The following is a 27,620-nucleotide window of genomic DNA, read 5'->3' as shown; positions in this document are numbered from 1 at the left end:
ATTTTTCTTTGCTTCTTCTGGCAGCTAAGTGTCAAAAGCAGTTTGCTTTTAAATGAATAAAAATGATTTGTAAAATTTTTAATGAAATGTATAATTTCCATGATCTCAGCTATATGTATGCCCTACGCTCCCGTCCTCTGTCACAAAACACAACAGTGGCAGAGTCTCAATATGATAGAGCCAGAGAAACTTTTAACACTAATAATTACTATCTTTGCAGTTACAATAATGACACTATTTTTAGTGAGTTAGACGTCCAGATACCCAGAAGGAAGCAAATAAAAACAAAGGCACAAGCAACTAATTTCTTGCTAAATAGCATGGTTTTGTTACTGGAAAGTTCCCTTGTACAATTTAGCTTTGTTTTTTGACCATAAGCTAATGAGGTAACTCAGCCAAACCAAGGAAAATACCATATTCTAGAAATAAATTCAATAGTGAGTACATCTACATCTAGGAGAAAAGATGTGCTTCAAGTGTTAGACTGAATCCCTTCAATACAACAAAATATTTACATGTCTGAGATAGTTCTCAAGGGCCCAGGCAAAATATAAAACCACACTCTCTATAAAGCACATCTCTTTTAAGTATGAAGTTGGTGAGTTACAAAGGCTATCACAGAAAAAGAACAAAAGGGAAAAGTAATGCATTTAAAAATAAAACATACCTGGCAACGTGAGAAAAAGCATCCACAAGGACAGATTCAAATTCCCTCGTGAATTCAGGTCCTTTCCTTTTACTGTTCTGAATGACATCGTTGGCTAAGTATAGAAAAGTAAGCTTTCTATTTGATTTGGCTGGAAAAAAAAGAAAAGATAATTTAGCTTACACCAAGGAAATTCTCAATCCACGATTCTTTCGCCTTACGCTACTCCTAAAGAATACTAACACAAACATTATCCACTTGAGGTCTAGACTGCTATGTTTGAAAACAAACCAAAAAACCCCACAATTTAAGGAACTCCTGGAGGTATGTCTAGTAAAATAGACTGAGAATACAATTTTGAAAAAAAACAGGAAACAAGAAAAGCCATCTTAATTTCTGTGTTATTTTAATCAATATAATTAATTGGCAATAAAAATGAAGATAATCCAAAGAAGATTCCTAAAGGATAAGCAGTTAATATTCTCCAGAAGACAAAAGCAAGATTTTCATTTATTCTGTTGCAAAGATGAACATTTCTAACTCACTGTTAATTATCAAATACCACAGAATGAAAAACTCAGTTAGGTTTCAATTTTAAAATAGATTCTTGTAATTTATGCTCCTGGACCAAGAATTTCTTTTTCAACAGTTTGATAACCATAATCAGTCAATGATACCAACTCTACAATCCAGAGGAATCTCTAGATGTACCCGTGGATATTCATCTTAAATAAAAATACATGTTAATGCTACATAATCAGTGAAAATTTACACACGTCTGAAATCTGGATATGCAAAATCATGGCTCCCACAAAAATTCTTCTCTCTTATACATACTAAATACAGCATTCTCTATTATTCTACATGGCATCATATATTAAACCATAAAAACCTCATGCAATATATCTGAGTTACAGTTGCTTAGGGGAACATACTGAATTTCCCGGCTTCTCTGCACATAACTTTTCAACCGTGGAGTTACATCAATATCATTTTTGGTCCCAGTTTTCCTTTGTAAGAAATAAATAGTAACACAATCAGTTCAAAACAAAGTTTTCTTCAACATCAAAGTGCCCGAAAAACTCAAGCAAGCCCTTTGTCAAACTTTACCCACTGAATTACTAGTCCTTATTCCTTGCTCTGAGAAACCATTTCTGTTTCTTTTGAAATGCACACACCATGCATAAATTCTGACACAGCAGGCATAAGATCTGACATTTTAAAATGTAGTACAGGAGAATAACTCAGGTAAAAACAAGATTTTTAAGGCATGTTATAGTTTAAACTGATGACTTAAAGTGCTCATAAAATTAAACATGGATACACTGAACTGTATTAACCTTCTGGTAATAACCTAGTTTAGACAGCCAACTGATGAAAATATTGAAAACCTGGAGCTATCTTTAATTCTTCTAATGATTATTCAAAAGCAGAACATAAGCATCAATAGTTTCAATATGCCACTGTTGCTACAAAGGTATGATTACAGCAAAAAGCGCTTTTTTTTTTTTAAGTAAACCTTGTTCTAGGATATTGCAGCAAATTAAACTATTACGTTAACAACACCATGAAAGTTGAAGATTCAGAAGTAAAACAGAACTTCTACAAAGCAAATCGGACTAAGTGAAGATTTACAAATACGATATACTTTATTTATTTATTTTTTTTTAAAAGCCCAGAATCCATATTGTAAAATGTCTATTAGGCCATTCAAGACCTGATACATTGTGTACTATTATAAATATGATAGCTAAGAAGATACAGAGCCAAGGTTTTCACCATCTATGATGCCAACTAATTCTCACTACCCTCAAATTTAGCAATGGAAATTTGTTTAGGATAAAACTTCATCCCCCCACATTCAATGTCCCGAACAGTCAACAGTAGCACCATGTGTGCAAAGGCAATATATCAAAGCCTTAGACGGAATTCCCTGGTGGTCCAGTGGTTAGGACTGAGCGCTCACTGCCTAGGGCCTGGTTCTACTCGGGGTTCTACACCTTAGTTCTTGTGGGAACTAAGATCCCACAAGCCAGAGCCGAAACAAACAAAATAACAAAAAAAAAAAACCTACAAAACCCTAGAATACTTGAAAATACAGTCATAATACACAGAACACACATACATACAAAAACACACACATCCCATGTACTCCAGCCCTGGGTGATAACTCACTTGTTCAACTGTCTTTCCAATATGTCAGTACAGATTCTTTCACTCCCTACAGAGGCCCATTCCAAATTGGTTGAAACAGTTATTGAGCAAAGTTTAAGTAACTGGCTGTCCAAAATTTTTCACTTTTACTTTGGCTAGTTCTGACATCTAGGGAAACTACTTTAAAAAAAAAAAAGGTTTATTTACCTGCATTCAGGCTAAGGTATAAAACACTACTGAAAAATGTTCATCTAAGAGCATTTTCCCTGGAGAAGGAAATGGCCAAGCACTCCAGTATTCCTGCCTGGGAAATCCCATGGGCAGAAGAGCCTGGCAGGCTACATACAGTCCAAGTGGTTGCAAAAGAGCAGAACACAACTTTGCAACTAAATAACAACAACACAGAGTATCTTACACCAAATTGTTTCAAAAATAAAGGGAGCCGTTCTACCTAGAACAGAGTCCAAAGGGATAAATTAAGAATTATTCCTCGGAAATGGGAAGAAAATAACAGCAGGAATAGAAATAGTATTCAAGCAGGAAAAGGAAAAAGTTTAAAGTCTCATAAATATTTGGAGGCAAAAAGACAATCTGTGAGTGTCTTAAAGAAATGACTACAGACAGAAATGCCCACTTTTAAAGACTCAGGGTGGGCTAGAACCTAAAGGGCTAGTCAATTTGAATGTTAGGGCACAAAATCCCTTTCCACTTTAGTGTGGAGGCATTTTCAATTCATGAAGGAAGCTTGGGTATTAGAAAACTGTATCATGAGGCTTGGAAGACCAGCCTCCAGTTCTATAATGTCCAATATGGTAGCCACCAGCCACATGCAGCTATGAATATTTGCACTGTACCTAACAAAACTCAGGAACTGAATTTTCCATTGTATTTATTTGAAACTTCCTTAGTCACACATTTTGAGTGCTCATGGCAAGAGGCTACCTTATTGGACAGCAAATGTAAAACATTTCTTTCATCACAGAAAGCTCATGTCCCAACTGGATAACTCTTGACAAAGCATTTAATCTCTTCATATCTTTATCTTTTCATCTATAAAACAGGGATAATAATGCTGACCTACTTACAACATAAGGTTCCATTATACGAGATTAGGGTTTAAAGGGAAGTCACTTAGTTGTGTCTGACTCTTTGCAACCCCATGGACTGTAGCCTACCAGGCTCCTCTGTCCATGGGATTTTCCATGCAACAGTCCTGGAGTGGATTGCCATTTAGCTTCATAAACAAAAGAACTCTAAATTGTTACTCTCAGTAACTCAAATATGGTGAGGTGGGGAATCAAGATGGCATCACAAAAGAAGTGACATTTGAGATGGATTTTGACATGCTTCTGAGATCCTACTAGAAAGGATCCTATAGAGGCAATTCAAATTTTCTCCCCACGTCTCAGATGATCTGAGTGGCACAGTGGGGTACATGAATGAGGTTCTGGGAGACCCAGGCTCTATTCTCCAACTATCTAGAAGGCTGAGGCGGACCGCCCCCTCACATCTCGGTACAGCACATGATATTTGGGGGGGGGGGGGGGTCTCTGCCAGAGGACTAGAATTGGGTCTCCCAAAAGAATCCTGGATTTGGGTGTCTGCCAATCTGATGTTATCCCAGGCTCACAGGTTCTCTCATCTGCATAACAGGGTGACATCCTGAGCTCACAGAGAGCAGAGGACATAGGTAAAGTTACCGCCTATGCTATAAAAGGTCTACACACACAGGCTGTCCAAAACAGCGCTACGCTTCATTTCCTTGGCTTTCTGCTCTGAAACTCACCGGTGCCTGCGACAGCTATGTAGGTGCCCCTCTTTCCTCCCCCGAAAGCAACTGTGGCAAACACCATGTCACACATGGAGTCACCAGTATCCCCCTCACCGTATCTATCCAGTGCCTACACTGTGCCAGACACCATGCTAGACATTCATGAGGATTAGGCTGATTACTCTTCACCACACAACCTTTGAGCCTCCTTTTTTCTCACCTGCCAAGTTCCTACTTCATAGAACTCTGAGAATTAAAAAAAAAATGACATGTGTGTAAAGAGATCAGTACTGCACTTGGCACAGAACAAACGCACTGTAAGTATCACTTATCATCATCTTCATTTTACAGATCAGGAAACTGAGATACAGAGAAGTTAAGCTGCCGGAGCTCAGTAAATAACAAAGTCGGGCTTAGATTCCAGGCAGTTGGCTTTCAAGCACCCAACCCAGTACCTGGCACATGACAGGCTGAGCTCAATCAATGGCGGCCAGATCCTGGGCAGGATCTAGAACCAAGGAGAGCTGCATGAGAAGAGGAGCCTGAGAGGCTAGGTCTAGGTGGAGTGGCCTCTTAACTTCTCTGTAATGGCAGTGACTATATCCATTCCCCAGGACAGTGCTGAGCATTAAGTGCAAGGATGTATGAAAGGTCCTAGGACACTAACTGGCACAGAATAAAGCCTCTGTAAGGGCCAACTGTCTTCATTTTCGTTTGACAGATGAGAAAACAGAGGCTTAGAAGAAAACTGCCAGATATCACTCAGCTAGTAAAAGTGGCTGAGCCAGGGCTCGATCTGGGCAATCTTGCTTCAAATCCCTAGTCAGTGCCTGGCACACAACAGGCTCTGTACCCTCCACCTGGCGCTCAACGGGGCCGAGAGAATAATAGTCACAAGTGTCAGAAGAAGCCAGAGGGGGAAAACGACTGGATGAACTGAGAATCCTGAGCCCGGGTCGGTGGGACTTAAGCACCTTAAACCTTCCGAGGCCTCGGTTTCCTTCTCCGAGAAATGAGGATAACACTGTCTCCAACCTCAGCAAGCGCAATCGATCACAGGTCCGGGCCTGGAAAGCCAAGGCTCAGCAAAGAAGCTACAGGAGCCGCGGGAGTGGGTGCGGACGAGGGCTACCCGGGGGAGGACCGGAGGGGGACGGAGAGGATGTTTACCTTTGCGGAGCTCGCGATGCCACACCGAGACGATGGGTCCCGCGTGCTTGCGGTGGTGGATGAGCCACAGGGAGAGGGTCTGCACGCTCTGCTGAGAGTTGCTCAGCTCCGAGAGCTTCTTCTCCAGCGCCGACTCGGAGAAGGAGGACATGGTGGCGGTGGCGAGGCCCGGCAGGGAGCGGCCTAGGCCGCCCAGTGCGGCGGCAAGAGTGACGGCACGAGGCCGGGGCCTCACTCCACCCGCTGCGGGACTCTTTACGGACTGACAGACGGCCGGGGGGCCCGGCGGGGGAGGGGATGGGTCTCCGCAGTAACAGCCACCCGCACAGCCGCCACAAGATGGCCACCGACCTCTCACCCCGCCGCGGGCGCAGGGTCAAAGGGCAAGCGCAGAAGTGGTGGGGCACCGACGTGGGGTGAGTCAGAGTGTAGAAAACACTCTAGTGTTGAAGGCCTCTTTGAATCTCGCTCTTGAGTACTCCGAGAGCGGCAGACCGGGAAAAGAGCGCAACTCGACGGCCTCCGGAAGGCGCTTTGACCGCTCGCGCCTGCACGCCGGCGCAGTGAGTCTCATCGGAACCCTTTCTCCCGCTCCCACAGAACCTTTCTGGCGCTGGGCGGTGCGCGAATTAGGCGTCACTTCCGGCGCGGCGGAGGAGGCGGGAGAGTGAGGGAAAGGCTGGATGACGAGGTAAGGGAAGAGTGGCGCGAGCAGGAGGGAGCCCAGCAACCGCGAGCCCTTAGAGGGGAACCCCAGAGAGACGATGAGGTTGAGAGATCATAGCCTGGGAATGGAACGGGGCCTTTCTCCCTCACCTGGCAGGCCGCAGCCACACTCTTCCTCCTGCTTTCTGACCTCCCACCACAAAAAGCTTTTTTTTTGGTTCCGCCGAGCCACGCACGTGCACTTTTTCTGTCTCCACATCTTGGCTTTTGCTCATCTTTCTCCAGAGGTGACGCCCCCCTCCCCACGTGGTGGGTTCCCACTCCACCTCCAGAACCACCCTTAGTGGCCAGTTCCGATGTTCAGTTTGTGACGGCACCGCTGTAAAACACACCTTTGTGCTCTTGGTTGTTGTGCGTGCCTGCGTGCGTGCTCACTAGTATTTGACTCTTTGCAACCCCATGGACTGCCGTGCCAGGCTCCTCTATCCGTGGGATTTTCCAAGCAAGAATACTGGATGGAGTGGGTTTGCCGTTTCCTACTCCAGGGGATCTTCCTGCTCTTCGGGGAATTAAAGGCTGCCCTCTAGGGGGGTCCATTTGACTGTTGCTCTAATTTAAGTACCATATGTTAACTTTGTGGGTGGATAAGAAAGTAAGTGGGTTCGTTAACCTTTAAGAAACACTATTTGACACTGTGTTTTCAGAAACAGAAATACTCCGTACTCTGGGGGAGGGGTGGTTCCCTGGTAACTCAGTGGTGAAGAATCTGCCTGCCAAGGCAAGAGACTCGGGTTGGATCCTTTGGTCTGGAAGATGCCCTGGAGAAGCAAATGGCAACCCACTGCTGTATTCTTGCCTGGGAAATCCTATGGACAGAGGAGCCTGGTGGGCTACAGTCCATGGGGTCACAAAAGAATGGGACACGACTTAGCGACTAAACAACAACAACAAAAGTATAGCACCTTATCCTATACAGAGCGTCTCATTTGTCTTCCGCACCTGTACACCATGGCACAGAGGTCTTATATCGCCCATGCCTGTGACAAAGCAGAAAGAGACAGGGAGGAGGGGAGAGGTTGCCAGGGAAATGGGTTCACTCAAACACTGATTGCAGTTCTGTTCCAACACCTCCCCAAGGACTGCTTTCCACAACCCAGTAGGGCTCCACTGAACTTGGAAAAGATGAGAGTCAAGAACTGGTTTATTCAGTCAGTCTCTGCCACAGTTGAACTCTGGCTTGTCTTCTCTGCTCACCCAGAGAATCAGGTTGTTCTGAGTGCCTCATCCCAGTATCGCTTTCTGGGCCAGAATGCCTCTTGCTATAAGTTATATAAACATCAAACTTTGCAGTACCACTTTAAATAATCAGGGTTGCATTTTATAGGAATAGAATCTAGGACACCTAAGCTTCTAAATCTCTAAACAGTTTCTTCTGTAATTGACATATTGTCACACAGGTGTGATTTCATGGCCATCCCATAAAGGTGTTATATATGAGTACCTTTTATAGTCATGCCAAAGTAGCCATTTGTTATACTCTCTTCCTTACAAAAGCTGGTTTATGTATTTCTGAACCCATAAGTCATTCTTTGAAGACTCTCAATTGTGGTAAATCTTCATCTGTACAGTATCCCATTGGGAGAATATACTGCTATTTATGCATTCTACTATAGATGTGCAGTAGTTTTTAATGTGGAGGCAATTGTGGATAGTGTATTCCAGAACACATCTATTGTATGCATTTCTGTTGGGTATATTTATCAAAGAATGCGCTTACTAGATCATAGTGTGTATGTTTGTTTATCTTAAGAATAATAGATACTGCCTAAGTATTTTCCAAAGTAGTAGTACCAGTTATACTCTTAAGGTGAAGTCGCTCCGTCGTGTCCAACTCTTTGCGACCCCATGGACTGTAGCCTACCAGCCTTCTCCGTCCATGGGATTCTCCAGGCAAGAATACTGGAGTGGGTTACCATTTTCTTCTCCAGGAGATCTTCCCGACCCAGGGATTGAACCTGGGTCTCCGGCATTGGAGGCAGATGCTTTAACCTTTACCAGCACTGAATGAGAGTTCTAGTTGCTTCATATCCTTGCCAACACCTAGTATTTGCTTTTTTCTCCCCCTTTTTTCAGTTTAGCCCTTCTAGTTGTTGTGTAATGGTGTTTTGTTGTGGTTTTATATTGCATTTTCCATACTAATGATGTTAATATCTGTTAATGTCTTTTCATCTGTTTATTGGCCATCTAGATATCCTCTATTGTGGTATGCTTGTGCAAGTCCTTTTCCATGTTTCTGCTGGGTTGTCTTTTCCTTAATGATTTATAGAAAATCTTTATTATAAAATGGATGTGTTATCAGACACATCAGGTATCTTTCCTCACTTTATGAGTTGTTTTCACCCTCTTAATGGTATCTTTTGTGAACAAAAGTTCTTAATTTTAACATCATCCAATTTATCCATTTTTTTCTGTGGTTAGCTCTTTTCTGTGTCCTGTTTAAGAAATCTTCGGCTACTCCAACATTACAAAGATTTCCTTTTTCTTTAGAGAGATTTATTATTTGACATTTCACATTTAAATCTAGTATGAGATGTAATCAAGACCTATTATTTGCCAGTTTATTTCAGTGTCACCTTCTACATGTGGAGTCTCTGTTGAAGGGGTTAAGTCTCTTTGTGTGGGGGTTATTTCTGGACTCTCTTCTGTTCCATTAATTTATTTTTCTTTTTGCCAATAGCACACTGCCTTTAATTATCATATCTTTACAGTAAATCTTGAAATCAGGTAGTGTAATTTACCAATTTAATTCCTCTTCTTCAAGATTATCTTGTCTATTATAGGTGGTTTGTATTCCCATATCAATTTTAGAATAATCTTGTAACTTTCTACAAAAGTGCTACAGTGTTTTGGTTGGAATTATGTTGACTCTACCAGTGGTTCTCAGCCAGAGTGATTTTTTCCCTCCGCAGGACATTTGGCACTATCTGGAGACATTTTTTGGTTGGTACTCTTAGGGGAGCGTTCCTGGCATGTTGGGGATGGGGCCAGAGATGCTGCTCAACATCTGACAATGCACAGAGCAGTTCTCTACCAATAAATTATCCAGCTCAAAAATGTCAATAGAGCCACTGTAGAGAAATTCAGAGTTAATGTAATCAGTGTTTCTTTTGGGCTTCTGTCTACCATCTTGTCTTCTGTTTGACTTACTGGTTTTGCTTCCATTTTTTCTCACTTTTCACCTTCCTTTGGATTAATAAAAAATATTTATTATCCCTTTTCATGCTATTCATGGGGTTCTCAAGGCAAGAATGCTGAAGTGGTTTGCCATTCCCTTCTCCAGTGGACCACATTTTGTCAGAACCCTCCACCATGACCCATCTGTCTTCGATGGCCCTGCATGGCATGGTTCATAGTTTCATTGAGTTATACAAGGCTTTGATCCCTGTGATCATTTTGGTTAGTTTTCTGTGATTGTGATTTTCATTCTGCCCTCTGATGGATAAGGATAAGAGGCTTGTGCAAGCTTCTGATGGGAGGGACTAGCTGTAGGGGAAGCTAGGTCTTGCTCTGGTGGGCAGGACCTTGCTCAGTAAATCTTTAATCCAGATTTCTGCTAATGGGTGAGGCTGTGTTCCCTCCCTGTAGAACCAGACATGGAACAAGGCTCCATGGATCAAGGCTATGGTCTTTCCAGTGGTCATGTATGGTTGTGAGAGTTGGACCATAAAGAAGGCTGAGCCCCTAGAATTGATGCTTTCAAATTGTGGTGCTAGAGAAGACTCTTGAGAGTCCCTTGGACATCAAGGAGATCAAACCAGTCAATCCTAAAGGAAATCAACCCTGAATATTCATCAGAAGGACTGATGCTGAAGCTCCAATACTTTAGCCAGCTGATGCGAAGAGCTGACTCATTGGAAAAGACTGTGATGCTAGGAAAGATTGAGGGCAGGAGGAGAAGGGGACAACAGAGGATGAGATGGTTGGATGGCATCATCGATTCAATGGACATGAGTTTGAGCAAACTCCAGGAGATGGTGGACAGGGAAGCCTGGCATGCTGGAGTCCATGGGGTCGCAAAGAATTGGATGCAACTGAGCAACTGAACGGCAATGAATTTATTATCCCATTTTTACTGCTCTCTGAACTTGTTAGGAACATATTCTTTTACAGTTCTTTTGGAATTTACCCTACAGATTTCAACATGTATTCTTGACATGTTAGCTAATACAGTTTTTTTTTCTTTTTTTAACCACTTACTGGTACTAGTCTCTTAATATCCTTATCTCCTTTTACACCACCCATGCACCTTTTGTGCATTATTGTCTTGCATTTTACCTTCAATTTTGAAAGATATTTTGTAGAGTGTAAAATTCAAGGTTAGCAGTTACTTTCTTTCATCACTTTAGAGGCGTCATTCTATTTTGTGGATTTCATCATTTCTTTAGAGAAGTTATCTATCACTTCTGCTATATTAAGATTTTTCTCTTTATTTCTGGCTTTTTGGCTGTATGATGTGTCTCTGTGTTTCTCTTTGTATTATCAGCTTGGAGTTTGCTGAGCTTCTTGAATCTGTGGGTTAATCTCTTTCATTTTGCTAGCCATTTCTCAGCTATTTGTCCCCCAGCAGCAGCCTCCTCTCAGAAGTCATGTATTTTGAGATTCCTGAAGACTATGGTTTTGCTTATAGAACCCCAATCCTATATGACCACATTAAAAGCATCATCGTTGCTTTTTCATCAGTGACAGCCCTCGGCCTGGGCCTCATCATAAGCTTGAGCCGTCCAAAATCAGCAAATAGACCAAAGGAAAGCAAACAAACCAGCTGTTGATTGTTGACTCACTGTGACTTTCATCCTTCACTGGAGTCTTAGTCCATCTGGTCTTTGTTGCTTCTGCATCTATTTGATGCTTTAAGAAACGGTTTTTGAAATTCCTCTGGGTTTCTCTAGTTGTCACTGGGTGTCCTGGCCTGCTACCCTCTGCTGGAGCTATTTGAAAGGAAAATCTGTACAGATGTTTTTGAGTGCTTTGTCACATGCCAGATGCTCTTGCAGCTTCTAGGTGTATGGTTGCCTAGTCTAAAGTAGGTAAAACAGGCACAAACAAAATAATTCAGCATGCTGAATCCTGTAATAGCAGTGTATACAGTGCTAGGAGAAAGGCGAATATGACAGCACCACCTGTTTAGGGAATTGCAAGTTGTATCATTTCACATGGTGCAGTTTCCATTTCAAGGGGTGAAGCAGCGAGAAATGAAGTTGATGAGCATGGGCCTGATGGTGCAGAGCCCTGTACGCCATGGATACAAAGGCATTTGTACTTTAGGCAGGCTACAAAGAACAGGTGACAAATTTTAACCATGGAAAAGAGTGATCCAGGTTTTTGTTTTAAAAAATTACTTACATGTTAGTGTGAAACGTGGGTTCAAGAAGGACATACACACAAGGCAAGGGTTGCCAAAGAAAAACCATTGTGATCAGTCCAATATTAAATAGATGATTATAAGCATCAATAGGTTTGAAGGAGTAGAACTGATGAAGCTTAAGGGAAGAGTGGAATTAAGAGAGGTGAGGGGCTTCCTCAGTGGGTCTGTGGTAAAGAATCCACCTGCCAAAGCAGGAGACGCAGGTTCAGTCCCTGGTCCAGAAGAGTCCCACATGCCACAGAGCAGCTAAGCCTGTGCACCACAACTACTGAGCCTGTGCTCTAGAGCCCGGGAGCTGCAACTACTGAGCTCACCCACCGCAACTCCTGAAGCCTGCGAATTCTCGGACCTGGGAGCCGCACCCACCGAAGCCTGTGCTGCACAACAGGAGAAGCCCCTGCAGTGAGAAGCCCAGCCACCACAATGGGGAGTAGCCCCTGCTCGCCGCAACGTTAGGAAAGCTTGGGCAGCAGCGAAGACCCAGCACAGCCAAAAATAATGCTTTTCTTTTTTTAAAGGGAAGTGAAAGAGTGCAGAGAGTCTAAGGTGTCTAGCCCAGGCGAGGACCATAAATCACGAAGGGAATACAGCAGAAAGAGCAGATGAGTTCAGTTTGGGACAGGCCGTGGTCTCACTTCACTAGCTTTGTTACAGTTTTCGTCATGTAATCTGAGAACGTAGATCCTGGGACCCCCAGGTTATCTTCCTGAAACTCCTGAGATGAATAAGAGAAATGCAGAACCCCAGGCCTTCCACCCAGCTTTAACCAGACACTGCTTTTATCAGTTTTACATGCTGAACTTCCATTTAAACTGTTCTATTTGAAGGAAGTTTTCCATGCTAAAAGTTACTAAGCAGTGTTTCCTTCTTCATTCATCTTCCCATTTTAAGTCTGTTTTGAGTCACTTATTTAAATGGAGTCCTGTGGTAGGACGTGCAGAGCTACTCTCTCTGAATCCTTGTCTGTGGCTCTTTGACCCTGACGGCTGCATCTCTTTACTGTAAGTAGGGTTTGGGGGCCACAATCCTTTATTCGCAGTCAGTAGATGCTATTCCACTGTCTTCTACTGCAAATGAGAAGTCCAAAGCTGGTCTTTTTCTAAGTTATATGTTGTTTCTTCCTGAAGGCATATGTGATCTCCCCCCGCTTTTATTTTTTAGTGTACAGGAATTTTACCAGAATGTGACTAGACGTGTATCCTCCAGTCTTTTCAATCTCCAGGTAAATCCTTGTGCAGCTCAGGGAAGTGTTTCAGTTGTTTATTTGTCTTAGCTCTTCCATCTGTTCTTTTTTCTCCTTCTAGAATTCCCAGCTATTTATATGTGGGTTCTCCCAGATCTGTCCTCCAAGCCTCACGTTTTTTGTCTCTTTGTTTTTATGCTCAGTTTTAAGATAGCTCTACTTGATCTTGCTAACCACTAATAGGATCGCAGCAATTAACTGTCTTTAAAAAGTTTTTTTTAATCAGTTGAGTGTTTTTGGTATGGAAAGACATGTTTTTAAAATTCTAAGAGATATCTTTTTGTCTTGTAGTTGAATTTCCTTATTACTGTTTTTCAGATTTTTATCTATCTCCTTTTGTTGTTGTTTGGGCCACGCTAAGTCCTGTCTGACTCTTTGTGACCCCATGGACTGTAGCCCACCAGGCTCCTCTGTCCATGGGATTTCCCAACCAACAATACTGGAGTGGGTTGCCATTTTTCTTCTTCAGTGGGTCTTCCCAACTGGGGGATTGAACCTGTGTTTTCTACATTTGCAAGCGGATTGCTTACTGCTGAGCCACCGAGAAACCTTGTATCTCCTTTAGTTGTTCTGTTACTCTAAGGTTCACCACCTCAGGGCTGCTCTGTCTGCCTTTCCTACTCCTGACGTCTGTGACCCATTAAGTGGTTACTTCTTTCATTCTGTTGTTACAGTTACTAGTACCTCCAGATCATCGGTGTGTGAGCTGGTGCTGATGGAGCATCGGTAGTCTTTGACTTAGCTTTCTGGCATCCATACCTGGCATTTTGCTAGCCTGAATAAGAGAAGATTTGAGCTTCTTCCCTTCGCTGGCTTCTTGGAGGTCACAGAGACTAGGAACCTCACAGACCAGCAGTGCCCTTCCTCTCGTAGAACTCTGGGGACCAAACTCTATACGGGATATGAGAACCTAATCGTTGCCCCAGAGCCCCCTCCTGACCCCAGGGGAGAAATCCAGGACCAGCTGTCTCTCTCTGGGCTGAGCAGGTTTTGCCCACACCTACCAGGCACCACTTGCCTGCCAGCTGTATTGGGACAGGGAGAAGCAACAGACACTTTTATTAAAAGATAAAAAATTATTTGTTTGGCTGCCTTGGGTCTTAGTTATGGCATGCAGGATTTTTATTTGCAGCATGCGGAATCTAATTCCCTGACCGGGGATCGATCCTGGGTCCCCTGCATTAGGAGCATGGAGTCTTAGCCACTAGACCGCCAGGGAAGGGCCAGCAGACACTTTCTTGTCATCATCTGTTCAGAAGCCCCCAGCAAATAGAGAGAGAGGGACACACCACCAGGCCAGGTGATCTCTAAGCCTCCATCCAGTGCCTGCCTTTTACAGCCACATGTATTTATGGTCTCCAGCTTCAGGTCAATCCTCAGTACCCTGGGACCAGACTTTTATGTCTTCCCAGCGTGCTTTGCTTTCCCCAGAGGGAATATTGGAGACTTTTATTTCTCTCCTCAAGCCCTCCGTTTCCCCTCCTTCTTGTTCACTGTCAGCCCATGACTTTGCATTTCCCCTCGTAGAGAAAAAGAGCTTCTCTTGCGTAAAGTTTCTGAGCTCCTTTGATTACCTATAAACCTGTCTCCTTTCCCTGCCTGCCTGCCGTCCACCTCTCCATCCTGCCCCAACCTCTCTTCCGTGGTCTCTGTGATCGTGTGGGCTCCTGGTTTTCCCATCTCTCCGGCCACTCCCTTTCATTTTGTGTCACTTTCAGTCCCACCCAGTTCTGAGTCTTCTCCTGTATTACTAGCTGCCAGGGAGTCTTTTTTAGTGAGTAAAGTTGATCCAATCACCCTCTGCTTAGAACCTGTCTATGATAAGAACAGGCGTAGCTAGTCCATGCTGGTAGAAGTCAGAGTAATGGTTACCTCTGGGTAACCAGCGGGTAGGGGAAGTGGGAATTGATTGCAAAAGGGAATGAGGGAGCCGTTCAGTGTGCTGGAAATAATTCTGTATCTTATTTTGGGTAGTGTTTCATGGGCCTCTGCATATGTTGAAATTCACTGAGGTTTCTGTTCACTCCTCCCTTGAGTCTTGCCTCAGCGTTTTCCTCCTGTGAAACCCAGGCTGTCTGTCTGAGTGTAAGACATGTAGGCCTTCCAGGCTCATGTCGGACAGTAAGCACCGGTCTCTCCTAATTCTTCATAGACCATGTTGTCACTATATATCTGCTTCCCTCACTGGACTGGGAGCTCCTGAAGACCAGGCACCGGCTCTTTTCCATCCTGTTGCTCCCCCAGCACCTCGTGCAGTGACTGGCACGTAGGCCCCTGCTGAACGTCTGTTATGAGTGCGAGTTCACTTTGTATTTGCTCTGAGCGTGGCCTTCTGTACTGAAAAGTCTCCTTCCCTCCAGCCTGCAGGATGTTTCCTCAATGAGAGAAAGGCTGTTGCACAATGGCAGTGTTTGATACCCCGGAGGAGGCCTTCGGTGTCTTGCGTCCGGTCTGCGTTCAGCTCACCAAGACGCAGACGGTGGAGAATGTGGAGCGTCTGCAGGCCCAGTTACAAGCCGTGAGTGACTCTGCCCTTCAGGAACTTCAGCAGTACATCCTCTTCCCTTTGCGATTTACCCTGAAGACCCCAGGCCCCAAAAGAGAGCGCTTGATCCAGAGCGTGGTGGAGTGCATCACCTTTGTCCTCTCTTCAACATGCGTCAAGGAACAAGAGCTCCTCCAGGAGCTCTTCTCGGAGCTCTCTGCCTGCCTGTATTCGCCCAGCTCTCAGAAACCCGCGGCTGTGTCCGAGGAGCTGAAACTGGCTGTGATCCGGGGCCTCGGCACGTTGATGCACTCGGCTTATGGGGACATCCTTCTGACTTTTTATGAGCCCTCCATTCTGCCTCGCTTAGGATTTGCTGTATCTTTGCTGTTGGGCCTCGCAGAACAGGAGAAATCCAAGGAAATTAAAATGGCTGCCTTAACATGTCTGCAGGTTCTGCTCTTTCAGTGTGACTGTCAGGACCATCCCCGCTCCTTGGATGCCCTCCAGCAGAAGCAGCTGGGGGATTTGTTTGCTTCCTTTTTACCTGGACTCTCCACTACCCTCACCAGAGTCATCACAGGAGACTTCAAACAGGGGCACAGCATCGTCGTGTCTTCCCTCAAGGTCTTTTACAAGACAGTGAGTTTCATTATGGCCGATGACCAGCTCGGAAGGGTCTCAGAGGTCCGGGCGAAGCCTGCCGTGGAGCGCAGAGTAGCAGAGCTGATGGTTCACAGGGAGGCTAGCTGGGTAAAAAGTACTGGTGACAAGTTGACCATCCTTATTAAAAAGATAACAGAGTGCATTTCAGTCCACCCACACTGGAAGGTCAGGCTGGAGCTGATAGACTTTGTCGAGGCCCTTCTGTTAAAGTGTAGTCGGTCACTGATCGAGTCAGCTGGTCCCCTTCTGAAGGCCCTGGTGAGTCTGGTAAATGATGAGAGTCCTGACGTCCAAGCCCAGTGCGATAAAGCCCTGAGGCGTTTTGCAGATGAGAAGGTGGTGGTGGGCAGCAGAGCCTTCGCTGACGTCCTGTCAGAGAATCTGCACTCCCTGGCCACATCCCTTCCCCGCCTGATGAGCTCCCAAGACGACCAGGGCCGATTCTCCACTCTCTCCCTGTTACTCGGGTACCTGAAACTCTTGGGCCCCAAAGTAGACTTCGTCCTCAACTCTGTAGCCCACCTCCAGCGCCTTTCCAAAGCGCTTATCCAAGTCCTGGAGTTAGACGTGGCTGACGTCAAAATTGTTGAAGAGCGGCGCTGGAACTCCGAACATCTGAGCGCTTCTCCAGAGACTCCAACCGAGAGGCCCTGGGCTCAGATGCAGAGGAGATATTTCCGCTTCTTCACCGACGAGAGGGTTTTTCTGCTCTTGAGGCAGGTTTGTCAGCTGCTTGGTTTCTATGGGAACCTCTACTTGCTTGTGGATCACTTTATGGAACTGTACCACGAGTCCGTGGTGTACCGGAAGCAGGCCGCCATGATCCTGAATGAGCTGGTCATGGGAGCTGCTGGGCTGGGGGTGGAGAATCTCCATGAAAAACACACTCCAGCCGACCCGGAGGAGCTGAGGGAGATTGTGACCTCCATACTTGAAGTATACACAAGCCAAGAAAACTGGTATTTGGTCACTTGTGTGGAAGCTGAAGACACGGGAGAGGAGCTGACGGTGGGGTGGACAGGCCTTCAGGCCCTCGCTTCTGGTGCACACACCTGCCCGCCTACCTCTTTCCCTGCATTCTCAAAGCCGAGTCCCACGGTCTGCTCCATGAACAGCAACATCTGGCAGATATGCATCCAGTTGGAAGGGATCGGCCACTTTGCACACGCACTAGGGAAGGACTTCCGTTTGCTCTTGATGTCAGCCCTCTATCCAGTACTGGAGAAGGCTGGGGACCAAACCCTGCTCATCAGTCAGGCGGCCATCAGCACCATGACGGACATCTGCCAGGCTTGTGGCTACGACTCCCTGCAGCACCTGATCAATGAGAATTCCGACTATTTGGTGAACGGGATCTCTTTAAACCTGCGTCATCTCTCTCTACACCCCCACACCCCGAAGGTCCTGGAAGTCATGCTACAGAACTCGGATGCAAGCCTGCTTCCTTTGGTGGCAGACGTGGTTCAAGATGTCTTGACCACCCTGGACCAATTTTATGATAAGAAAGCTGCAAGTTTTGTCAGTGTCCTGCACGCCCTGATGGCAGCATTAGGTAAATTGAGAGCCCTTTTTAATGCTGATGGGAGGGAAGGACTAGTATCCTCATTTACTGCATCTTGGTTTTTTTTTTGGTTAGTTTGTTTATTTGTGGTTATGCCATGGAGGACATTGTTTCATTATTTGTATAGTTGTTTATCTGGTCCCACATGTTATGCTAGGGTTCCATTGCTTATGTTCTTACGCTTGTAACAGTCTCTTTCATCCCAAGAGGCTCAACGCCCCTGCTCTATCCCAGGGACATATCCCTGCACACTATAAGTGTAAATGTTATTTTTATTTTACAGAGGAGAACTAAAGCTCAATGAGCTCCTGCTTAGCCGAGGTCACACAATTAATAAGGAGGAAAGTCAGGATTTATGATCTCTTCAATATACCAGACTGCTTCTGACAGTATTTAGAGTTAGCAGTATCTTTGCTAATGGAGAACAGAACTAGCATGAATTATTCAGTCCGCAGATAATCCGGAACAGTACTGTCCAACAGAACTTTCTGTGATGGTGGAAATGTTCTACATGTGTTCTGTCCAGTACACTAACTACGTGCAGCAAGTGCAGCTGAGGGACTGAATTATTTTTATTTAAATAGCCACATGTAGCTAGCGACTGCCACGTGAGAGCAGGCCTAGAAACTTTAACCTTTTAATTGTATGAGTTGGTTTGAATTTCTCTCCTTCCCTTTAACCTTGTTGGGTGTCTGTTGGAGGTATTAGCCACCACTAAAATGGCAAAGTTTTGGACTCTAAGAAAAAGAATCCCTCCACTGGATAGTCCATCTTTGCATGAAAAAAATAAAAAACTAAAAAATGAGCTATATATACATGAGCTCCTTTTATGCAAAGAACATATATCCAGTATTTATTTCAGTACCGCTGCTGCTGCTGCTAAGTCACTTCAGTCGTGTCCAACTCTGTGCGACCCCATAGACGGTAGCCCACCAGGCTCCTCCATCCCTGGGATTCTCCAGGCAAGAACACTGGAATGGGTTGCCATGTCCCTCTCAAATGCATGAACGTGAAGAGTGAAAGTGAAGTCGCTCAGTCGTGTCCAACTCTTAGTGACCCCATGGACAGCAGCCTCCAGCTCCTCCACCCATGGGATCTTCCAGGCAAGAGTTAGGGTGGAAAGGTCGCTGACCTCATTCTGTCAGCTGACAAAGCCAAGACCACATAAGAAAAGTTTCTCAAGGAAGATGACTTGAACAGGGATAGTCTTCTGCCCTGTAGCTGATCCCGCTTCCAGTGTTCATTCATGAACATACAATGTAAATGTTCTGTGATTCATTCATTAAATAAAGGGTGCCTGTTAGATGTCAGACACTGTGCTAAATAATCAGGATACAGCAGTGAACAGGACGGATAAACTCAAGGAGCTTTCCTGCTCCTGTGAGAGGGTAACAGGAACAGTAGCAGAGTGATCAGGAGGGGCTTCTCGGAAGAAGGACATTATAGCTATGACCCGAAGTTTGAGAAGGGCTCATCATGGAGCTGTCATGTCCTTTTTAGGGTTTTTAAGAATATGCAGGCCAAGCAAATAGCAGGGGCAAAGGCCTGGAGGGAAGAAAGGGCTTGGGGTCTTTGGAGAATGGGAGAGAGGTCACTGTGGAGAGAGTGACACTAGATGAAATTGAAAGGGTGGGTAAATGTGAATCCCACAGGCCTTGTAGACCAAAGGAAAGAGTCGGGGTTGTATTTTGCAACCACGAAGAAGCCTGTGTCCTGGGCTAGTCACTGGGATAGCAGCAATGACCAAGGAGAACCTGGTCCCTGCCCTCGTGGAAGTGCAGCTAACACTTGCTGACTGCTTATAGATCTTAGATGTGAATGGCTTCCAGGGCCCAAATGTTCCAGGGCCTTGCCCTCGTGGAAGTGCAGCTAACACTTGCTGACTGCTTATAGATCTTAGATTATGAATGGCTTCCATGGCCCAAATATTCCAGGGCCTAGACTCCTGCCCTTAGTGCTTTGGAGAACTCTACTATGTCTTAATTTGAGTTTAAAAAAATATGTTAAGAAAAGGCCTATTAAAAATATCCTCGGGACTTCCCTGACAGTCCAGCAGTTAAGACTCCATGCATCCAATGCAGGGGTCTCAGGTTTGATCCTGGTTGAAGAACTAAGATCTCACATGCTGTGCAGCACACACACACCTATGATAGTTGTGCCTGCTCAATTGTGAACTCTTCATGACCCTTTGGACTGTAGCCCGCCATGCTCCTCTGTGCACGGGATTATTCAGGCAAGAATATTGAAATGGGTCACCATTTCCTCCTCTAGGGGATATTTTGGACCCAGGGATCGAACCCTCTTCCAGTATTTCCTGCACTGCTGATGGATTCTTTATCCACTTTAGCCATCGAGAAAGGCCAAAGTGTGTTAGTCACTCAGTCATGTCTGAATCTTTGCAACCTCATGGACTGTAACCTGCCAGGCCCCTCTGTCTATGGAATTATTTATATTATATATATATATATATATATATATATATATTTTCTCTCAGGAGATATCTCATTTTGGGCCTGGAAAATGGAATTGCCTTAGATTGCCAGTGTCTTTGATCATTTCTAAAGGAGCGATCCTTTATAGCACCCTTTCCTTAAATTGTAGAAAGGAAAATGAAGATGGCAAAAGCTTGACTTGAGAACATCCTAGGAAAAGCTGCCAAAGTGGGGATAGCTATTCCAGAAGTTTCAAAATAACCCAGATAACACTTGCATTTTGAATGGTAAGCAGTACTGTGGGAAACGGATCAGCCCCGCATGAAGCAAAGTAGCACTGCCTGCTGACTTTTCTTCTTCTAACTGATGGTCACGTTCTCTCAAGATGGGAGTGAAAGTGTGGTCTCCGGGAACTTCCAAAAGGTTTTTAAAGAACCTGGTATGCCTTTTAGGAAACTGAGTTACTATAAGCACAGTGTTTCACACTCATTGACTAAAAAGCCATAAGGTTCCATAGTGAAGGCAAGAACTGTCAGTTAAATTACTGCTTAGCACCAGCTACTGGTTGGCTGATTATTTGTAATGGCAACAACAACAAAAAATTGAGTCTCTGAAAAATGAGAAAGCATCCATGCCACACACCTTGGCCTCTGAAGAACGTGCCATCCACACACGGAGCTGCCGTATTTTGGTGGCCGCATAGTGCTCTGTTGTGTGGCTGCACCATGATTTAAGCAGTCCTTTCTTGGTGGACATTTTGTTTGTTCTGATCTTTTTGTGCCACTGCCTACCCCCCCCTCCCCCCCCGCTTATAAGTGGCTTTACTGGGTGAGGTATATTTGTATTAAGACATGAAAAGTGAGTTGGAATTAACCAGATGTGACATAGGCAGTGAAAGTATTCCAGACAACGAGACAGCACATGCAGAAGTTCACAGGTGGGAGGCCGCCTGACAGATTGGAGGAACCAGAAGACAGTCAGTGAACAGGCAGCCAGGAGTGGTTAGAAGAGAAGGTTGGAGAGAAGTAGAGACTGGATCCTGTGGTGGCCACACAGGCCACAGCAAAGAGCTTATTCTAGTTAGAAGGGACTAATGCCTATTGTCAATGACCAAGGTGATCGTTATAACACTTTATTTACAGTTCAGTGGTTCCCAGACACGGGTCATCTCGGGCAACTCCAGGAGCAAAGTGTAGGGGAAGAGGGAAGTCCTTTGAGCCAGAGATCAGCAAGTCTTGAGAAAGGCCTTGAGAACCCCACAACAGCTGAAGACATTGAACAGTTCATGCTGAACTACCTCAAGGAAAAGGATGTGGCAGCTGGGAATGTCTCAGATCTTGATAATGAAGACGGTAACTATCACTTATTTTGGCTTCAACTGTTTTTTTTTTTTTTAAATGTTTGAAGCAGATTATTGTAAAAACAATGAAACATCGTTATAGAAAGTTTGGAAATAAGCGTCATTCATAGCCCACCGTGCTAACATAGGCATTCTCACTTTGTATGTTGCCTTTTTTCCATCCTATTCTGTTGCACGCCTGTTTTTATTTGATTGCAGCCACAGTTGAAATGTATAGATACCCTTGTTGCATTCAGTTATATAAGAAAGAACTCTTTACGTTGCTATGGAGTTTTCATAATTAGTGTTTTAATAGCTGCTACTAAGCATCCATTCCCCCGTGGGAAGTTTAGGTTGCTTTCACTCTGATAAACAGTGCTTCAGTGTATGATTCTGTGCATGTGACCTTTTCCTTCCTTTTGCATATTTCTTTATAAATCCCAGAAGTGGGATTTCTAGGTCAAGGATATGAACATTATTTTACGCCTGCCAAATTGCCTTCCAGAAAGGTTGTGTCAATTTACGCCTTCCCTTTAGCAGTACAGGATTAATACTGGTTTCACCACAGCCTTGCCAACAACGGCTATCACCAGTTTTACTTCTCACTGAATCAGATTGGTTCTGGTTATTTCACTTTGCATGTCTTTGATCACTAGAAAGGTCGAACATCTTTCTGCACACATCTTTCCTAACAGTTTTTTTTTTTCCTTACGCCCATTATCTTTTCATACGCTTTGTCCATTTATTTTATTTATTGGTAGGAGGAGATTCCAGTGTTTTTCTTACCAACTGATATGATAAAGAAGAAGGGAGTTTAGGCTAGTTGAAGCTCTGGCCTGTTGTTTTATTCACAAGCTCAATCTGGAGCTTCAGGTCATGGAAGGATTAATAAATTATTAGAATCTCCTCTGCAAACATAAAATGCCAAGTCATAATGAGCTTGGTGGTCTCAGAACTATCCTAAATCGAACTGAGTCCCAAATTAGTTTGTTAGGTTGGAGTTGAGCAGATTTCTCTCTCTTTTTTTTTTTTTTTTTTGGCAGTCTCTACTCTGAGGCTCTGGTGAACTGAAGCCAATACTTTTTCAGGATAACAGAAAATAGTAGTTCAATGCAGCTAACTACAACAAATTCCTTCTAAATAGCAGGGAAGCATCACAACCAAGAAACAAGTTTATGCAGAACTGAGTTGTTTTTCTCTCTAGAAACAGAATTTTCTAATCAGAAATCCATCCAGCTTTTTCTTCTCCTTTTTGTTTCTGGAGCCAACCCAATCCTTGTAAACTGCACCCCTTAACCAAGCCTAGAAACCATGAAGGAGAGGTATCTTGATCCCTGGTAACCCAGAGTGGCCATTCCTGTTTGAAATTCTAGCATCATCCCTGAATCCATTCTTTCACGATTAGGAACTTCTGGTTCTAGTTGATGTTCGCCAGGAGTGGAGTGAATGAATCAAATTTTTATTCCAGTAGCAAGAATCCACAGCTCTCAAATAGCATTCCACAGTAGGTGAATTTCAAACAACCAGTCCTCCTCTAGAAGCAGAGCACAGCCTTGTCGTTCTTATCATTATCATTCATCAAGTACACAACACACACTTGGCGTTATAAGGAATGTTTAGGTTGATAGTGGTTTGACGTGGGTTTTTTGTCTTAGCCATAAGCACACCTTGGGTATCTAAGGCCCCTTTCACCAGGAAATCCAAGCATCCTATAAACACATTTTCCTTTATCTTTTCAGCATTGTTAGAGACAGATGTAGACTCTTAAGATTCTGTTTTTCCAGCAGATGAAACTGAAATAGAAGAAAGTTAGGGGAGCAATGCTCAGCTCCATGGAAGTGAGCACAGCTGATATTGAAGATGGTGGGGGAGGCTAGAGGCTATAAGCAGAGGGAGGAAGAATTTCAGGGAAGGAATTTTGGCCTGGGTTTCACACTACTCAAGTGTTTTTTGTTTTAATTTACAAACTTACACTTATCTCGTGCAATGTAGCACTCCAGGCAGTGAAAATAAATAACTGATGACATTCATCTCGTTTAATTCTCTCAACAAGCCAATGAGATATACATGCTTTATCCCCATTTTTTTCAGGTGAGGTAACATGGGGTGAGAGGAGCTGCTAGTAGGATGTGGAGGCAAGACTAGTCCTCTGACCAAACCCCATCATTGTATATTGTATCAAGCTGCCCTGGTGTTATCCCTCATACCAGGATGTACAAGGCTTGATCTTGGCCCTCAAAAGAGCTTCCAGGCTGGTACAGAAGACAGCACGTACCCCCTTAGTCAAAAGGGGAGGAAAGAGAATAAAGGGCCAGAGGCCCACCAGGGAACTGCCCAGCCTCAGGGCTCCCAATTAGAACCTTGCCCTCTTATGTTTTTATTTTAAATATTTATGAATGGCAACTTAGAAAAGGCTAATGGTATAGGGAAAAAATAAAAATCATTATCTTGTGACCCCATCTCTGTTAATATTTTGTACTTCCTCCTGCCTTTATATAAAACTTTATATAATAGTACTCACACTGTGTATGCAATTTTGTATCCTGCTTTTCTCTTTTTAACACAATGTATTTTTCATAAGCATTTTCCCTCATCCTTAAAGCCCTTGTTAAACACAAATTTTCAGGCCTTCATAATATGCCATTCATTCTATGAATCATACCGTGGTTTATATAACCATCCCCCTACAGTGGACATGGAGGGTTTCACTAGCTGTTAGAGGTAATACTTTGGTGAATATCTTGACTCAGAGCTTGACCCACCTTTTTTACATGGTTTTCTTGGGATCAGTTCCTTAACATTTTCCCTCTAAAGTCTTACTCCAGATCTGAGATTGGGAGGTTAAGTTGAGGTGCAGCATCTCTCAGAAAACACTGCCCCCAGTTATCCTTTTTTTCCAGAGGAGCTGTCAGACCCTCCCGAAGTGGAGGGGAATGACACCGGTCCCCATGTGGAGCCACCACTGCCGGTGCAGATCCAGATAGCCACGGACGTGATGGAGCGCTGCATCCACTTGATGTCAGATAAAAGCCTGAAAATCCGCTTGAAGGTCAGTGTGCAGCCCTACCCCTGCGTTCACAGAGCAGCGGGATGAGGTTTGGTCTGCGGGCGGTGACTGCAGGGTGAGCAGGAGCCACCCTTATCTCCGGTGCATGTGCGGTGGCCAAGAGAAGGCCCCAGGAGGAATTTATCTGTGGGATGCCATCTTAGTCTTTCTGTATCGACCCAGATGCCAAAAGGGAGCTGAATCCCCTTGATGGAATTAAAAAGCACAAAGTTTCAGAGAGTCATCACATCTCCAAGGGGCGGGGTGGGGGAGTCATAAGCTTTGGGAAGGATATCATTTTCTGTGCCGACTTAATATGGGACACAGGTTTTAATACTTTAAAGTGGTCATTCTTCCAAGCCTTACTGTAGCCCTTATCTCTGTTTCCGCTTCCATTCTCATCCTAGGCCAAGCATCAACACTTATTAATCTTACATCCTCACTTGCTGGCAGTTTCTGAAGCAGCCTCCCCATCACCAAGGTCTTAAACTATACAGTAGTGATTCTGATAACAGGCCAGGGGCATGGGGGCAGGGTGAGCATGGGGGACACAGCTTTCAGATCACCTGGGGGCAGATCTGACACCCAAAGGAAAGCACAGCCTGACCCGCTCCTGCCTACCCCCAAGCAGGAGTGAGAAACACAACCGCCTCCATGAATTACTGATAGCGATGAGGGCACTTTGCCCTGACCAGGGGCAGTGGGCTGGGAAACCCTGGCCCACAGATTGCTTCAGACTTCAGCATCTGGGTTTTGTGGGACTTGTTTAGTCTTCCCAGAGATACTTAGTATTTTCTGTTCCATTCAGGAGTCATTTTTCAGGTGCCTTTTGTTAGTGGTGTCTGGTTGATACATTAACAAAGTGTCTCCCCTCTTCTGGACACTTTGTAGCAGCCATGTATGAAAGTGAAAGTTGCTTAGTCATGTCAGACTCTTTGTGACCCCATGGGCTACACAGTCCATGGAATTCTCCAGGCCAGAATGCTGGACTGGGTAGCCTTTCCCTTCTCCGGGGGATCTTCCCAGCCCAGGAATTGAACCCAGGTCTCCTGCATTGCAGGTCGATTCTCTACCAGCTGAGCCACAAGGGAAGCCCAGTTGCCATGTAAACACTGTAGCTATGGAGAATGTCAGCACTGGAGTCAGATCGGCACACCCGAGTTCAAATCCTGGCTCTGCCCCTCACTAGCCACGTCACCTGGAGTAGATCAGTGTACCTTTTTGAGCATCTTCTGCTTCATCTATAAAGTAGGCATGATGATGACCTACCTCACTGAGTTGTTGGCTATAAATGAAAAGCAGCATCAGATGTGGCGTTTATACTCATTCACTTGCTCACTCAGTACTTGTTGAGGACTGCTACAGATCAGACAGAGGGTGTGTAGGAGGAAATGAAGCAGGCATGATCCCTGTCTTCATGGAAATTTCTGACTCTCGAGGGGAAAGAGGTGATGCACGGAAACACACATGTACGTGGAGGAAATGCTGTGAGGGTAGTAAGAGGTTCTGTGATAGAAAATTCACCCCTGTTCACTCCCACAGCCTATTGAATAAGAGGGAGCTCACGTTCTGATTTAGACCAGGTTGTCGGGTGATGTTTAAGCTTGAAGGCTGGAGAAGGAACCAGCCCTGCAGGGGCAAAACAGAGAGGAGGAACATTCCAGGCAGAAGGGGGAAAGCGTGCATCTTTGAGTCAATGGGGTATGATCAAACTTGCCCGGTTAGTGACGGAACAGAAATCCAAAGCCATTTCCCCGAGTACTACCCTGCTCTCCTGAGGCTTCTCTTCTTCCCCTAACTATTCAGCCCTCAAGGGCAGGGCCTGTTTTGTTCTCTGTTTCTGTTCCAATCTTCCTATGACCAGCACACACTAGGCATTCAATCTGCGTTTCCTGCAGACCTCACTCTGTCTTCCTAACTCACATATGCACCCTCACCCAGTCTGTGCTGGGGAAAGCCTGCGCTGCTCATCATGGTGACTGCTGCCTGTGACCCTGAGCAGGCCGTCTGTCTTCAGTGAACTTTGAGACGTGAGAGATCAGGAGACATATTTTCAGGAAAGGTAAAAAAACCAGTTGACATCTAGGCTACCCCAGACCTCTCTTCTGAGGTCGACCAGTGTCCCAGCTGCCTACTTGACCTCTCTGCTTAGAGGCAACAGAACCCGATCTCCCTCCCCACTCCCAGTTTCTTCCCCTTCCCCTGTTCCTGTCTCATAAAGCTGCACCTGCATCTGTTCAGTTGCTAAGCCTAAATCCAAGCAGCTCTTTTTAATACTTCTCTTCACCCCCCCAAAGAGCAAGTCCTTCAGCAATTTAAGCCATTTCATCTCCAAAACAGATCTCAAACGCTTCACATCCCTGCCTCTGTCTCCAGCATGTGGCCATGACTCCACCCAAGTGGACATATGTCTCGGCTTCCTCCAGGGTCTCCTCACTTCTTCTCGCTCCCACTTCAAGTCCCCTCTCCACTCAGCATCTAGAGTGACCTTTTTAAAACATGAATTGTATCGTATCACATTCCTGAACATTCCCCTGGCTCCCCACTGCATTTAGCACCAGATAAAAAAGTCTTAACGTGATGCCTTCATGGTCCAGCCCCATCTTACCCCTCCTCTGTCACGCTCCAGGCTGCCCTGCTCTAGTTTCTTTTTAATTTTATTTATTCATTTATTTGGGTGTACCGGGTCTTAGTTGCTACATGCGAGATCTTTGTTGTATCATGTGAGATCTAGTTTCCTGACCAGGCATCAAATCCAAGCACCCTGCATTGGGAGTGCCGAGCCTTAGCCACTGGACTGCCAGGGAAGTCCCAACCCTTCTGCTCTTTATGTGACTAGCTCCTGCTCATCCTTTATGCCTCCCTGTGGAAGTTACCACCTTGTTTCTGCCTTGCTCATCTCCTTACGGCAACTTTGCAAGGAAGATACTGGCCTCCCCACTTTTGACAGAGGAAGAAGCCAGCCCAGCAGCCCTCCTGGCAGTTTGTGTGGTGTAGAGCCCTCCCTTTAGTGTCT

General features: G+C 44.8%; 2 protein-coding genes across 2 annotated transcripts in view; one reads left to right on the top strand and one right to left on the bottom strand.

Annotated features, from left to right (window-relative positions):
- The window catches only part of RPRD1B (regulation of nuclear pre-mRNA domain containing 1B), a 58,356-nt gene extending 51,991 nt beyond the window's left edge, over positions 1-6,365 (bottom strand). Inside the window, exons 1-2 of the mRNA XM_069546954.1 lie at positions 5,742-6,365; positions 668-797 (exon numbers count right to left, since the gene is read on the bottom strand). Coding sequence (XP_069403055.1) covers positions 668-797; positions 5,742-5,892 — 281 coding nt within the window. The 5' untranslated portion in view covers positions 5,893-6,365. The remainder of the gene's footprint in view (positions 1-667; positions 798-5,741) is intronic.
- Positions 6,142-27,620, top strand: part of TTI1 (TELO2 interacting protein 1) — a 37,888-nt gene continuing 16,409 nt past the window's right edge. Inside the window, exons 1-4 of the mRNA XM_069546953.1 lie at positions 6,142-6,432; positions 15,436-17,778; positions 21,362-21,571; positions 24,459-24,607. Of these exons, the coding sequence (XP_069403054.1) occupies positions 15,477-17,778; positions 21,362-21,571; positions 24,459-24,607 (2,661 nt within the window). The 5' untranslated portion in view covers positions 6,142-6,432; positions 15,436-15,476. The remainder of the gene's footprint in view (positions 6,433-15,435; positions 17,779-21,361; positions 21,572-24,458; positions 24,608-27,620) is intronic.

This window comes from Ovis canadensis, chromosome 13 (genome assembly GCF_042477335.2).
Source record: "Ovis canadensis isolate MfBH-ARS-UI-01 breed Bighorn chromosome 13, ARS-UI_OviCan_v2, whole genome shotgun sequence".
NCBI classification, from domain to species: Eukaryota; Metazoa; Chordata; class Mammalia; order Artiodactyla; family Bovidae; genus Ovis; species Ovis canadensis.
The sequence above is the reverse complement of the archived record's forward strand: the minus strand, read 5'-3'. Positions and strand labels throughout refer to the sequence as shown.